The 16,051-nt window shown below is 35.8% G+C and overlaps 1 protein-coding gene across 1 annotated transcript in view; it reads right to left on the bottom strand.

Annotated features, from left to right (window-relative positions):
• Positions 1–2,336: 2,336 nt before the first annotated feature.
• Positions 2,337–16,051, bottom strand: part of cstpp1 (centriolar satellite-associated tubulin polyglutamylase complex regulator 1) — a 39,516-nt gene continuing 25,801 nt past the window's right edge. The window contains exons 4-9 of the mRNA XM_034053584.3: positions 12,923–13,007; positions 9,769–9,854; positions 7,920–8,115; positions 6,838–6,947; positions 3,398–3,461; positions 2,337–3,215 (exon numbers count right to left, since the gene is read on the bottom strand). Coding sequence (XP_033909475.2) covers positions 3,050–3,215; positions 3,398–3,461; positions 6,838–6,947; positions 7,920–8,115; positions 9,769–9,854; positions 12,923–13,007 — 707 coding nt within the window. The 3' untranslated portion in view covers positions 2,337–3,049. The remainder of the gene's footprint in view (positions 3,216–3,397; positions 3,462–6,837; positions 6,948–7,919; positions 8,116–9,768; positions 9,855–12,922; positions 13,008–16,051) is intronic.

Here is a 16,051-nt window from a genome sequence, read left to right as displayed (position 1 = left end):
ACTCAGCTAACAAGGTGAGGTTGCTGAAGACAGTTTACTGTCAAAAGTCATACACCATGGCAAGACTGAGCACAGCAACAAGACACAAGATAGTTATACTGCATCAGCAAGGTCTCTCCCAGGCAGAAATTTCAAGGCAGACAGGGGTTTCCAGATGTGCTGTCGACCATAGAACCCATTTTCTTATTGTCTTTTTGTGTAGTTTGTTGTCCTAGAAAGACTTCAAAAGAAGTTTAAATACACAGTATTGTTTTTGTTTCACTAGGTATTTGTAGTGCGCCAAATAACACACACAGAAGTTCTCGAGAAGGAAATCCAATAGTTTTATTTGTTTGAAAATAAGTTGTATTGTTTGTTAATACAACCAACATCCATTTAGCTACATTCATGTGGTGTTGGTATTTCTCTAGTATTGTAGGTGAATGGCTTTTGCTAACAGTCTTTATTGATGTACAGGCATCACAGAAAAGGGGGATTAAAGAGATATCATTCTCTGTAATACTTGTGCTTTTTTAAGGCAACTTCTAGTCCATTAGTTAAATCCCCTGTAAATATTTAGACGGGTCCTTTTTATTCACCTACCAGCAAGCAAAGCTAAAAAGGCAGATGAAAGGTATTAGTGTTTTAAACTTCTCGAAAGGTAGTTTAGTAGGAAAATCTAAATGTACTTGTAATTGTGGGTAAGATAAGTGTGATGTAGAAGACCATTTTCAAATAACCAGCAGAAATATGCTAGTTATTACCAACATCCTATTGGATTCATACGACTTGGTTTATGGTTTATGGAAGTTGAAACATCTTTATAATCATTTTTTATTAGATTTGTTAGTTTATATAAATGCATACATCATAACTTGCGGAAGATTTAAAAATAGCGTTCAGGTTTCAGACTTGTTTTATGAGATGAACAGGCATGAAACAGCTATGCCATCTAGAGAGAGAAAAACATAGAAGTGTTCAGAAGATAAGTACTTCCTACATTTAAATAGCAAATAAATGTATTCACTCTAAACAGAATTGGCAAGTTACAATCGGAAATTGTGTTTTCCAGTAGCTGCAGCCAGATATCTTTAATAGAGGAATGTACTGTAATATCCTGATTGAAGTGATAAAGATAACAATCTTCTAACCTTGACCTTTGCATGAACTTTACTAAGTTCAAGGCAGCTGTAAAATAGTTGCTTAAACATGGCGTATCAATTCCTTATGTTTTAACTAAAAGCTCTTGTAGTTCCATTAATATTTTTAGAATCTGTCACTTTCCTGAACTGTAACATATATTGGGACCGTAGACGCAGTGGTCGGCCAAGGAAACTTACTGTAGCAGATGAAAGACACATCATGCTTACTTCCCTTTGCAATCAGAAGATGTCCAGCAGTGCCATCAGCTCAGAATTGGCAGAAAACAGTGGTACCCTGGTATACCCATCTACTGTCCGGAGAAGTCTGGTCAGAAGTGGCCTTCATGGAAGACTTGCGGCCAAAAAGCCATACCTCCGACGTGGAAACAAGGCCAAGCGACTCAACTATGCACGAAAACACAGGAACTGGGGTGCAGAAAAATGGCAGCAGGTGCTCTGGACTGATGAGTCAAAATTTGAAATATTTGGCTGTAGCAGAAGGCAGTTTTTTCGCCGAAGGGCTGGAGAGCGGTACACAAATGAGTGTCTGCAGGCAACAGTGAAGCATGGTGGAGGTTCCTTGCAAGTTTGGGGCTGCATTTCTGCAAATGGAGTTGGGGATTTGGTCAGAATTAATGGTCTCCTCAATGCTGAGAAGTACAGGCAGATACTTATCCATCATGCAATACCATCAGGGAGGCATCTGATTGGCCCCAAATTTATTCTGCAGCATGACAACGACCCCAAACATACAGCGAAAGTCATTAAGAACTATCTTCAGCGTAAAGAAGAACAAGGAGTCCTGGAAGTGATGGTATGGCCCCCACAGAGCCCTGATCTCAACATCATCGAGTCTGTCTGGGATTACATGAAGAGAGAGAAGAAACTGAGACTGCCTAAATCCACAGAAAAACTGTGGTTAGTTCTCCAAGATGTTTGGGCCAACCTACCTGCCGAGTTCCTTCAAAAACTGTGTGCAAGTGTACCTAGAAGAATTGATGCTGTTTTGAGGGCAAAGGGTGGTCACACCAAATATTGATTTGATGTAGATTTTTCTTCTGTTCACTCACTTTACATTTTATTAATTGATAAATATAAACTATTAACATGTCTATTTTTGAAATCATTCTTACTTTACAGCATTTTTTCACACCTGCCTAAAACTTTTGCACAGTACTGTATGTATATATATATATATATATATATATATATATATATATATATATATATATATAAACTCAGTCTAAAATAAGTCTGAAACTACTGAAAACAGTTTAACCACATATAGACGCACACAGCATTGTGGCACTGTGTCATGTCTGTTCTAGATTATAGATGGGATGCGATGCTTTTGTAAACCATAACCCTGATCTTCTTCCTCCAATTAAATTATATTAAATGGGTGGGGTTTAGAAAACAGGTGCAACATCCTCTTCCTGTGTATATATATATTGGGAAAACAGCAACAGAAAAGTCTCAGGGTAATAATGTATGTATGTATGTATGTATGAATGAACACACAGTTTTTACTGTCTTCATACATGCATTATTACCCTGAGATGCATGCTTCTTGCTCTATACTGGGAGAAAAAAAGGAGCTGGAAAAAGATGTTTTAAATCTTTGCCCATGTTATTTCTCATATTGTTTTTACAAGTCTCTAAAAGATTTAAGCTAAAATTTAATTGCTTATTCCTTAACATGCAAGTATGAAAGTATCCTACGCCTCCTCTCCAGGATAAGATCATATCCTCTTGTTATCTTGTTGGTGTTGAAATGGTTGATATTTATAGCAGTTTTATGATCAAAGGCTACCAAATACAGATGTTCACATGTCCTGTGTCCAGACGTGAAAGGCTGTGGGTTGGTCCACCAGCTCACCCAGCATGCATATCTGAAAGGTGCCCTTTGCTGATGGAGGTGCAAGCTTCTAGTTCTCTGAAGAGTCTGTCTCCTCGTTGGAGCCGTCACTTTCAATGTCGATTCTCCTGCGGTGATGGAGAGATTTCCGCGGAGAGGCTTTCCGGACCGGTTCCTTGTGTCCCACTGTACTGCTGCTGCTGTTGGAGGTAGGGCTCACCGAAATCTGTGCGATTCTTAAAAATGAGAAATCAGGTTCTAAACTGCTGTGTATAACAAACTACACACATGCCCTGTCAAATATTGACATGAATATCACTAAAACAGGGTAGCATATTCTTATTCACAGCAGCCAATTTTAAGCAGGAAGGTTTTTAAAGCCTTGTTAAATTTGTGAAACATTTATAAGACTACTTACAGTTTCTCCAGCTCTCGGTCCATTTCAGGATCTATTAGCAGGTCTGCCTTGCTTGGCAGGGAACCTGGACAGAAGAAAAAAAAAAAGTGTGAAACTTCTTGTTTTTCTGTTTATAGTTAAAACTATTGGTTGTTTCCATTACCCTTGTACCAACCCTGGATAGTAAAGCATTCAGAGTCCTACACGGATCACAGGAACACCATTCCCCCGACACTAAGTGTTGATTTCCTGCTGGAAAAATATGATTTCATTCTTTTGTTGGCCATGTTTTTTATGATTAATGTCCAATAATAAAATATTTTCCAATCCAATTCAAGAAAAAAGACCTGATGTTAGGGTGTAACTATATGCAGCGTTTTAATGGATACTTATAATGATTCTGGCCAGGGAGACTGTAACTGCCTTATTCTGCTTTGCTGTGACGAGAAAGCCTTTTACAACTTTCAAAAAATAACTCACCTGAAGACTTAATAGCATCATTAATTTTTACTGTTAATTGAATCATATTTGTTTATGGACAAAACAACGTGACAAAAAAAAACAAAACAGAATTTTTATGCCATTGAGAAATGTCTCATTTAGAGAAACTCCTTTATCATATTCAACATGCAACAACACCATGGTTACCAACATTCTAATTGAAATAAGGTTTGGTCACAGCAGAGCTATACCTTGTAAAGCTAAAGTTCCTACACAAATTAAAAAATTGTCTCAAATAAACAGTAGAAAACGCAGCATATAAAGTGTATTACACAGACTTTTATAGCATACATTTACAAGTAAAAATAATATACACAGAACAAAACATTAGATAGTTGAACAGAACTAAATTGCATTATTCTGAGTCACTGGAGGCAAGGCAGACTGGCCCGCTTCATCCTGCCGCAGAGACTTCAGCCGTCGATCAGGTGCACAGAACTCATTAAGTGATTTCCTCTTGCGCCCCATTTTCAAACTAGTAACTGTCACTGTATATACCTATAATAGCAAAAGCTTACACACACCTTAACCCACTAATTTCAAAGTAGGCGATTTGAATGACAGGCGCTGTAGCTGTATGGCCTCAAGTTTCAGACAGAAAAACTTTCTTTCAGCAAGCCCTTAAGTTTGCAATAGATTACTACTTTGTAAATCTGTCAGATAAGAACTAAAGCAATATATGTTACAGTTCAGGAAAGTGACAGATTCTAAAAATAGTAATGGAACTACAAGAGCTTTTAGTTAAAACATAAGGAATTGATACGCCATGTTTAAGCAACTATTTTACAGCTGCCTTGAACTTAGTAAAGTTCATGCAAAGGTCAAGGTTAGAAGATTGTTATCTTTATCACTTCAATCAGGATATTACAGTACATTCCTCTATTAAAGATATCTGGCTGCAGCTACTGGAAAACACAATTTCCGATTGTAACTTGCCAATTCTGTTTAGAGTGAATACATTTATTTGCTATTTAAATGTAGGAAGTACTTATCTTCTGAACACTTCTATGTTTTTCTCTCTCTAGATGGCATAGCTGTTTCATATGCCTGTTCATCTCATAAAACAAGTCTGAAACCTGAATGCTATTTTTAAATCTTCCGCAAGTTATGATGTATGCATTTATATAAACTAACAAATCTAATAAAAAATGATTATAAAGATGTTTCAACTTCCATAAACCATAAACCAAGTCGTATGAATCCAATAGGATGTTGGTAATAACTAGCATATTTCTGCTGGTTATTTGAAAATGGTCTTCTACATCACACTTATCTTACCCACAATTACAAGTACATTTAGATTTTCCTACTAAACTACCTTTCGAGAAGTTTAAAACACTAATACCTTTCATCTGCCTTTTTAGCTTTGCTTGCTGGTAGGTGAATAAAAAGGACCCGTCTAAATATTTACAGGGGATTTAACTAATGGACTGGAAGTTGCCTTAAAACATCTTCAATAGTTTGAAGCACAAGTATTACAGAGAATGATATCTCTTTAATCCCCCTTTTCTGTGATGCCTGTACATCAATAAAGACTGTTAGCAAAAGCCATTCACCTACAATACTAGAGAAATACCAACACCACATGAATGTAGCTAAATGGATGTTGGTTGTATTAACAAACAATACAACTTATTTTCAAACAAATAAAACTATTGGATTTCCTTCTCGAGAACTTCTGTGTGAGTTATTTGGCGCACTACAAATACCTAGTGAAACAAAAACAATACTGTGTATTTAAACTTCTTTTGAAGTCTTTCTAGGACAACAAACTACACAAAAAGACAATAAGAAAATGGGTTCTTACTATTGTACGGTCTACAACGAAATTCAGATGCAGATGTTTTTCTTTGGGTGGAGTGTTATATATAAATAAGAAAATACAAATAAAATAATCAGGAATTAAATGATATTATTATACCATAGCAGCAGTGTTGGAAGACAGAACCATGAAGTTCAAGAGGTTCTCATCTGTGAGCAAGAAGGTGGTCAGAGAGGGACTTAATTGTGAATTAGTTCTGTGTAAATGGTGGGATAATTCACACTTTGTAAGATGGAACAACTGTGGTAGCTAACTCTCAGTGTCTTTACATACTAAAATGTCTACTTGCTCTTGAACACCATGTGGGGTTCCCAGCAGGGCTGAGAGAAACATGCTGGTCTGAAGGTCAGTTCTTTCAGTGATGGCAGGAAAGGCTGCTTCTTAGAGCATCCCCACGTGTGTCTGTGTGGGAGCGGGAGAGTGGGATCTGTAGCGGCGTAAGAAACCATAACGTGACATGCAAAACATGCTGCTCAACTGGGAGCAGGAATTAACAGGCATCAGCTGTGGTGTGTAAAGTCGCAATTACTCCAGTTCTGTCTCTCCCAGCTGGATTGTATGGTGTATTAGAAGTCCAAGAGCTGGCACACTTTGAACCGCTAACCATATGAACACATTCACAAACTGTTCTGTCAAAAGATTTGTGTTTTCCCTAGTCACTGACAAACTTGATTGTTAGTGGTCACTTAAGGTGTTTTTTTAAATATCAGCAACAATTAACTTGGCACACTAAAGTGAACACTCAGCTGTTGTTTCTGAATACAGTCATAAGTGTTCAATTTTTTCTTGCTTGTTTTTTTACATACTTACACATCTCCCCCTTTTAAATATTTCTAAAATACCATAATTAATTCTAAATGTGTACAGGTTTGAAACACCAAGTACAGTTATTATTAAAAATTATAACAATCAGAACTTGAGGAAAAAAAAAAAAAAAAACTTGCCAACTGATAGGTGTTAAATGGAGGAGCTGTCTTCTAAGACGGTACAAATGGGGTTTACAGCTTTAACTAAATACATTGTCAAGAGCTCATCACACCCACTGCAGACTCTTGGTGTATCACAACCTATAAACACATTAGTAAATAACTAAAAGGACAAAATGTACTGAATTTCTAGTTAAAGTTTAGGTACTTACCAATGTCACAGTTGATCCCCTCATGCTTTGCAATTGCCATCAAGAATCCGTAGAAGGATACACGCTGTACTTGGCACAGAATCTCTTTAATGGATGACAGTGGGGGATGACTGTGAAAATACAACTCAGTATTAAAAGAAGTAATTAGAAGAAATTCATTTGTTTACCATATATTTCAACTTTAGAACTGTGACATATGCAACATATTCATATCCCCCATATTTAAGTTTTTATCTTTTTTTTTTTTTTATCTCTAATTTTTCACTGAAGGGGCATTTTCATTTTCACTTAAGGTTCCACCAGTTTAATCTTCAATGAGGATAAGTCTGATTGAGCTTGGACACATTTCAAAAGATCATACTGCTCTACTTTTATGTCTGAATACCTGTGTTAAGGACCATTGTTTATCTAATCTCTGCAACTATCATTTGATGTATAGAAACGTGAAAACGAAAATATTGTAATATTCCAGGTTGATGGCAATACAAAAGACTTCTTGTAGAGCAGGGATACATCTGCTTCATAAGTAAACAAAAGACAAACCCTTGGCGGTTCAAGGATTAATGAATGCAGTCCATTCATGTGTACGGTTTTATGGGCTGAGAAGTTTAGAATAACTTTTATAGCGATGCCCTAGGGAAAGTAAACAAAAGTGACTGTTACGGGTAGAATGCACCTATAAAGTCGTCATAGACTTCAAAAGAATCTGAATTGTTTTCATACATTTGGTCTGTTTCATCTGCTCCTGTCGTGAACAGATATGAGGACTTTGCTATAAAAAGGTGCAGGTGTGTTTGCCTAACTTCACTCACAACAATTATGTCCTCTTCTAGCAATTTCAAACATATTTATTCAATTAAAAGTTTCCCACAAACACATTTTCAAAACTCTGTAAAACTATGGTTAACATTTTCTATACTGTAGCTTAACAACATTCATATAAACACACATATCTAAGGCGACTACCAAAACACAGAGACATTAAACCTTGTGTAAAAAACATAAATAAAACAGCACAGTAGTTAACTAATTTAAACCAAAAAAAAAAAGGCAAAATCAATTTAATTTGCATATTAAATGACCTGTATTTGTATCTGTCACACAGTGCTTCAATGCAACCACAGAACAGAGGAGAGTCCACCCCTTCCTGAGCCGCAGTATCACTGGTGGCCGGACGGGTGACCTGTTCTGCTGAGAACGAAGTCGGGACTATCACAGTGTTGGGGCTTTTTCCAGAAAGCAGGTCCTGATAAATCACAGCAATGCTTTCAAAAAACTCTGGAAGAAAACAAACCACATTATACATATATTATATATATAGGGGGGGGGGGGGGGGGGCCTTCTTCCTGCAAAGTAAATTGACACAGAATGTTGCACATAACATTTTTGTTCCATTTGGGTAAGGTTCAAGACAAATGTTGTGTAGACTCTGCATTTGGCTTGGAATCTAATGCTTCATTTCCACTAGACGTGACTAGTGGAAATGAGGCATAAGTGAATGTAACATAGGCACACAAGTAGCACATTCCAGTGTTGGTTGAGACAAACACAAACCAAAGTGAAACCATTAGATGGCAAAGTGGGACTGTAAATGTGAAGGACTCCTAGCAATGATTTTCTTGGTTGCAAATTCGGTAGATGTAGCACAGATATGCAAGAAGAAAAAAAAAGTCAGTATACTGTAATCAGAGACAGAGGGCAACTAAGGGTCTATGAAAATACTTCCCAAAGACACATCACAGCTATTTACTTTGTTAGATGACGTCAAGTAATGAAGTTAGGTAAATTAGGTTAAATTAAAAATAATAATCTATTTTCTTAAAAATGGAGGAATCTAACATTGTTACCTACACACTGTGATTTTACTTTACCCCGATGCTGATGAGTTTATGATAACCAGGCAACTTTGGCTCCTCTATATGTGTCCTCAGTAAATATAAATCCTGTGGGGGTTGTTAATAATTACACTAGAAAACCAACAGCAGGCAATCAAGTCGATTAGCTGCGGTAGGTCAAGAATTCGTACAAGGAAGAATAAATAAACAGCAACCCATGTTCTGCAGACGTCTCATTGAAGTGCAGTACACAGACCTAACATGAAGACACGTGTGGCTTTATAAACATGTCTGGATTTACTTTATTAGTCTATTTTTAAACATGTGGGTTTATGGACAAAGCCAGCTGGTTTATTACAAATGGAATTGTTCAGTTTCACCTTCAGAAGCACATATCATCATGTAATCTCTAATGTGAATGTTTACTTCTGCTGAAAGACATATAATGCCAACGGTTTCAATTAATATTAAAATTCTGCTTTCCATATGTGTATGATTGACTGTACTTACATACAGCATCATAGCACCACTGCTATGATGCTCCACTGCTATGATGCTATGATCACTGAATATGATCAAAGGCTGTACAACAACCAGGGGCTCCACTAATTGGCCCTTAGGTTGTCACTAGTGAATTTGAGAAATGAAGACCATCGTAAGACAAAATAGACATACTGTTGTCAGAATGTGTTTCTTTATGTCATAAGGACCATTTTAATGGTGATGACCACTGGAGTAACAGACGGTAGTACAATACGGTATTACATAATATGCAAAAGCATCATTTAATTTTGCAACTGTAGCTGTGCAAATTAGCTGCCAGAAATGTACAAGATTTCACATCAATTTCTTACAGACATTCTGGTACAATTGAGAATATATATGCAAGAGGAACTGCATTCAGCTGCAATCCGTTTTAGGATTTTAACCTAGTTTTTCTCAGGTATGGAAAACATACACGAGTGCTTTAATTTTTTTTTTTTTTAAATAACTTATTTGTTTTTCCAACTTCTAAATTAAAATAACTATATTATGCATGCTTAAAATCAAAATTTAAAAAAAGCTATAATACATAAAGAGTACCTTGTGCACTCACCCTCATAGTAAAATTGAATCTGGAATGCATAGAGAAAATCAGGAAATGACATCAGACAGTCCATAGCATCATCCATCAGCACAATCCTACAGACAAACCAATAGTAACCAGTTACTTCAATGACCAGCGCTAACAAGGTCAATAATACAATAACATAGATAAACAGCTGTACCGTCAGTATTTTTACAATACCTGAATTAAGAGCTTTATCTACAAGCTGGAAGATTCATTGAAACATTATATCAAGAAAATATATACAGTGTAAGGGTAGAAAACTATAGGGTAACACATCTTAAGTAAATGTGAGCTACGGCATGGATATAAACGTTTAGTCTTTACAACATGCTGTGTAGTAAAAGACAAAAAGAAACCATAACATAAACACATTATTATGGTCTCTAGTGATACAGACCTGTCCCGTTTACAGGACTTATTATTGTTTAATGAAGTGCTTTCTACGTACAGGGACTGAAAGACATATATTGCACTTCTTTGCATGACAAGAGGAAATCAAACGCTATTAAGCCCCTTTTAAACAGCGATTGGGAAAACAATTATCTTGATCTATAAAGGCAGCTACTGGCACTGGAATGAATCAAAGTAACTGAACCATAAATTAAAAGAAGGGGGGACAGAGAAAGGGGTAAAGCACACTGTAAAAAGCCAATCAATACAGCCAGAGGATCAGAGAGATTAAAAAGTTGTGCATTTGCATCTCTATATTCTTGCTTAAATTTAAAAAAAAAAAATGAATATATGAATATTTAGTTATAAACAGTATGCATTATCATTGTTCCTCATTATTTTGGCTCATTTTAACTTGTCTTGTGTGTATGAAATGCAGAAGCTGGCACATTAAGCCAAGTCATAATTAATTTGGAGATTTACAGTTGGATTGGGAAAAAAAAAATATTACTTCAAGATTTATATATAAAGAGTACAAAGATGATGCACATTTTGGCGTATAACACAGCTAAATTAAAATTACCTCTAAAGTTTAAGCATGTTATAACTTCATATCTGGCTGAATAAAGGTCAGACTCCCTACATCTGGAAAGTTTTCAATTATGCTACCGTGATATCCCACACAGGAGCTGCAGAGTTGTATATACAGCTGTGGCCAAAAGTATTACATCACCTAGAAATTTAGGATTGAGATCATTTAAAAATTATATATATATATATATATATATATATATATATATATATGCAGACATACTCTGTGTCAGATCCCTCAGTCTTTTTCATTGTGTGTGAAAAAACTAAATGTGTTACAATTTGCTGGAAAGATGCTCCATTATCTCTCAAAGCTCACTGAATCCACACCACATTGTTTCAAAGCAGGAATTTATAAAATGTTAACAGAAATATAAGTCCTCAATTGAAAAGAACAATAATGTCTGTTTGTATTTCAGAAAACCCCCCAAAACTTGAAATTTTAAATATACAGTCATTTTTTTTTCATAGCACTCTACTTTTGGTTAACAATAAAGATTACCTTTTGACAATATGACTAAATCATAACAGTATTTTAGTTGGGTAAGCTGTTATCAAATTGCCTGACAGCACTACATTTAGAATGAGTGTTTATAGCAAACAGGAGAGCACTGCTGGCAGCATGTACGGACAGACACTAACAGAGTTTCACCTCAATGCAACTGTAATCATTTTAAAGGTGTGGGTATATTTTTACTAATATTTTCTTACTTAACCTTTTACCTTCCAGCACTGTGTAAAATTGTTGTTTCTTTAAAACATACTTCTGTGTGACCTGTTCTTTATTGTTAACAACCACCTGAAAAAATTGTATCAGACTTACAAAACGGGTCAAAGGATTTCCAGAAAGATGGAATGAAACTCACGGATGAAATGGAACATCTTCTATTTAATTAACTTTGAGAGGTAAAATATAAGGCCTATAACGCTTAAGTTCTGTCTGTGTCCATCCCTAGAGGTTTTGTATAGGAAAGAAAAGAAAAAATGAGATGGAGAAATCATTGCAGCAGTGTGGAGTAGTGGTTAGGACTCTGGACTCTTGACCGGAGGGTCGTGGGTTCAACCCCAGCTGGAGGACACTGCTGCTGTACCCTTGAACAAGGTACTTTACCTAGATTGCTCCAGTAAAAACCCAACTGTATAAATAGGTAATTGCATGTGAAAATAATGTGACATCTTGTAACAATTGTAAGTTGCCCTGGATAAGGGCGTCGGCTAAGAAATAAATAATAATAATAATCTCCAATGAGGACCCTCATTAGTAAAACCATTACAAAAATGTCTCCTTCTGCTCTCATTGTTTAAACATTTCAGTACAACAGTATGATGCAACAATAACATGTCAGCTTTTTAATCACTGCCCTGAGGAAAGTTGTGTGCTCACACCCATCTGAATGATGATGATCAGAAATATAAAACTTGTATCTTGTGAATTACACACACATTTTGCACACCTTTTGTTTTAGTTGTCTGTTCAGAACCATGTCATAACAATTCATCTTAAATATTTGTTGTTTTTAAAAAGATGCCCCTAGAAATGAGATGCTGCAGTCCCATGAGAAATGAGATGAGGAGTCAGATTGTCTGCTGTGTTGGCTTGTGTTTCTAACACGGTTGCTAGGCTGTGCATTGGAGAACACATTAATTCTATCATCACACTTCAAAATTGCAGTGAGGGTTGGTGACAAGTTAGCATGCAAGAATGTTACCTCTCTGTTGTTAACAGGATAACTAAATACATTAATCATGGATGGGATGAGGACATCTCACTTATGATGGAAAGAACTACCAAGTCATGTTTTACTTAACAAAAAGCTATTACAATTTAATAAACCATTACACATATATTTAAAATCGTAAAACCCATAAACAGTTCCACGGAAATGAAAGAACACAAATATTTCCCCATCCATGGTCCCTATCTGTGTAGTACAGTAGTTGTCAGATCTGTTCATATGTCTAGTACGGCCTAGGTTGCCATAGTATTAAACGATTACCTTAACAACAGTCTACAGCAGTTCTTGAAAATCAAACTTAATGGAATTAGTCATAAGAGTATTGTGAATAAGGCCCATAGTTAATATGTATCCACTGCAGATAGTGATTGATTTCTGTATATAATGCTTGGATATACATATAAAGTACATTTTTGTTTTACCTTGCTGCCTTTTGCACAAGTTCCACAGGAAAATCAGGACAGAGAAGCTGAAGAAGAGACCTGTACTCCATCACTGTCAGAAGATCTGAAAGCGAAAATCGGAAAGAAATCATTGCTGTAATTAGTTATACCAATATCTTATGGTTTTATAAATGTATTTTATATCTGAAGATTTTTCAAACTATCAACCTTGTGACCTGTGCCCAAAGACATACTGCTGTGACTGTTTCCAGCTGTAATAAGGCAGATGTTCATTCCTTTGTAGTTTTTATTGAGAACATCAACACCCACACGTAAAACTCGAATTTCCCTCTAAAAAAAAAACATTTAAATGCAAATATTTACTATAAATCCACGTGTGTAATCAGTACTAATAAATAAACTCAATGGGGAAGACTAGCAGTCTCATTTAGCTCCCATATCATGTTTACCTTTACCATACTTTTACGCTGACATATTTACAAACATAAAAGGTATTTTACAAACATGTATAAACACCTTGCTTTAATATGAAAATATCATCCTTGCAAAATGCTATGTTTTTTTATTTTTTTTTTATTGGTCACATACAATAAAGCCCTTCATTCTTAGGCTAGATATGTTATGTTGTGTTATGATATGTTACACAGCTTTATAGCACAAATGACCATACTGTCTGAAAACCAGTTAAATGACAGCCATTGTGGCCAAGAGGTCTTTCTGGTCTAATGCAGTGGTCTAACTTTGTAAATTCTTTATAGGTAACTATCCAATCTACACTATATACTAGTAGTAAGTACTAGTATACTAGTAGTAGTAAGGAGGCTCAAATCCCACCTCAGCCACTGAGTCATTGTGTGACCCTGTGCAAGTCACTTAACCTCCTTGTGCTCCGTCTTTCGGGTGAGATGTAGTTGTAAGTGACTCTGCAGCTGATGCATAGTTCACACACCCTAGTCTCTGTAAGTCGCCTTGGATAAAGGCGTCTGCTAAATAAACAAATAATAATAATAGTAGTATTCACCCTTGAATGAACAATGCTCAGTGGACTGCATTCCATTTCTAACTTTAATTAAGGGGTGGTTGGGAAGTCAAGAGAATTCAAGACAACTATACAGTTTAAATCTCAAATTTAAAAAATGAAACCTGTATTTAAACGTCACTTCTCTATAACCTGATTGCTTTTGGGTATGCTACAAAGTAGACAGAATAACAAACACACCCCTCTAATTTCCAGAATGAAAAAAAAACAACACATCTAGAAAATTTTATTAACACCCGTTTGTGAGCTGGGCCTCATTTTTCAAGTGAAGCCAAAATTATGGTGGAAAAAGCAGTAAGACTTAATTGCATATCGTAATGGAATAATAAGACGTCATTCAGTGGCTTAAGCTTAACTTGTTTGACAACATTATATAATACATAGGGCTTCCTTAACCCTAATGAATACCTCAAGCATTAAAACACCAACACTACCTGTCAATTTCCTTAATGATGTTCCTTAAAGAAACTGGTAGGTAGGTGTGGTCACTTCTCCAAAATGACAGTATTTCAAATCCCTTAATAACCCAGTGATTATCGTGTAACACACATTTCAAATTGCTATGACAGCAACTTCACAATATGTTCCTGCTTTACAGTAATTACATCTGCAAATTGCAGGGAATTGACACTTTGTTTACTGTAAAGTGACTTCTTCGATGCAAGTAGTGGTATCTACATAAATGATTACAATCTTGGCAAAATCTTGGCTAACCCCCCACCCCCACCCCATACAGAATGTTTTTGGCATGACAAAATATTTGGTTTATCTCGTTAAATTGACAGCAGAAAAAAAAAAAGTATTGGATATCATCCAAAAAGTATTGTTAATCAGTTTTGAAACACTCCCTAAAAATAAAATGAATAGACCCAGCTATACAGTATGCCGCTTACTTACCAACAATTATGGAAATTAATTATGTGACAAAGTTAATTGTAATTTTTCAAAACATAATATTGCTGCTGCTGTGTCCTGTTTCAGGTATTCAATTCAAATGAAGTCATGTGGTAACATAGCGATCTATCATTACTTTACCACCTGTGAAATTATTATTCATTTCTTAGCAGACACCCTTATCCAGAGTGACTTACAATTGTTACAAGATATCACATTATACATTGTTTCACATTATACAGATATCACATTATTTTTACATACAATTACCCATTTATACAGTTGGGTTTTTACTGGAGCAATCTAGGTAAAATACCTTGCTCAAGGGTACATCAGCAATGTCCCCTACCAGGGATTGAACTCACGACCCTCCGGTCAAGAGTCCAGAGCCCTAACCACTACTCCACACAGCATTTGCTGTACATTAATTTGTTTTTTTGTATTAAAAAAAAATAAAAATCCTAAATTTTAAATACTAAAAACACTCTGGGTCTTGTATATTTATCAGCAACAACATGTTATTTTCTTTTCTTGAGGCACCTCATTTCCCATTTATTTTTTGAAGTAATGAAAAATGCAGTAATATTCTGCAGATATTGTAATCACTGCATACAGGGCAGCGTATTGCCGGATAACATGACTGACAGATATTTTGTTCTTGCATTGATGTTTAAAGAATGGGAACTGTAGCTTGAATAACATCGCCCTATTAAAATAAAACAAGAATAAGCTGAATCTCATTATGAAGTAAATTAAAATCAGCAGGAATACTGGGGAAGAACATGTAATTGGATACAGAACTGGGTAAAAAACATAAAGCAGAAAGTAATTGTGAGAGGTGTAAAATCAGATGAGGGGGGGGGGGTGTACTTAGCGGGGTAACACAAGGGTCTGTACTTGGACCCTCACTGTTCCTCATTTATATAAATGACTTGGACTAAGATACACACTGCAAAATTGTCAAATTTGCAGATGATACCAAACTTGGAGGAGAAGTGGACTCTGAATCCGCAGCCCAGATAATTTGGACCTTCTCTGGACAGTAGCAAATTCATTTTAATGTTAAGAAATGTAAATTATTGCATATCGGGCATAAAAATCCAGGTTATAAGTATAACATTAACGGGATGGAAATAGGGGACAGGGACTTTGAGAAGGATCTCTAAAATAGTTGGATTTTTGAAAATGTGGCTTTGCCTCCAAAATAAGAGTCT

Source organism: Acipenser ruthenus, chromosome 27 (genome assembly GCF_902713425.1).
Source record: "Acipenser ruthenus chromosome 27, fAciRut3.2 maternal haplotype, whole genome shotgun sequence".
NCBI lineage: Eukaryota > Metazoa > Chordata > Actinopteri > Acipenseriformes > Acipenseridae > Acipenser > Acipenser ruthenus.
The sequence above is the reverse complement of the archived record's forward strand: the minus strand, read 5'-3'. Positions and strand labels throughout refer to the sequence as shown.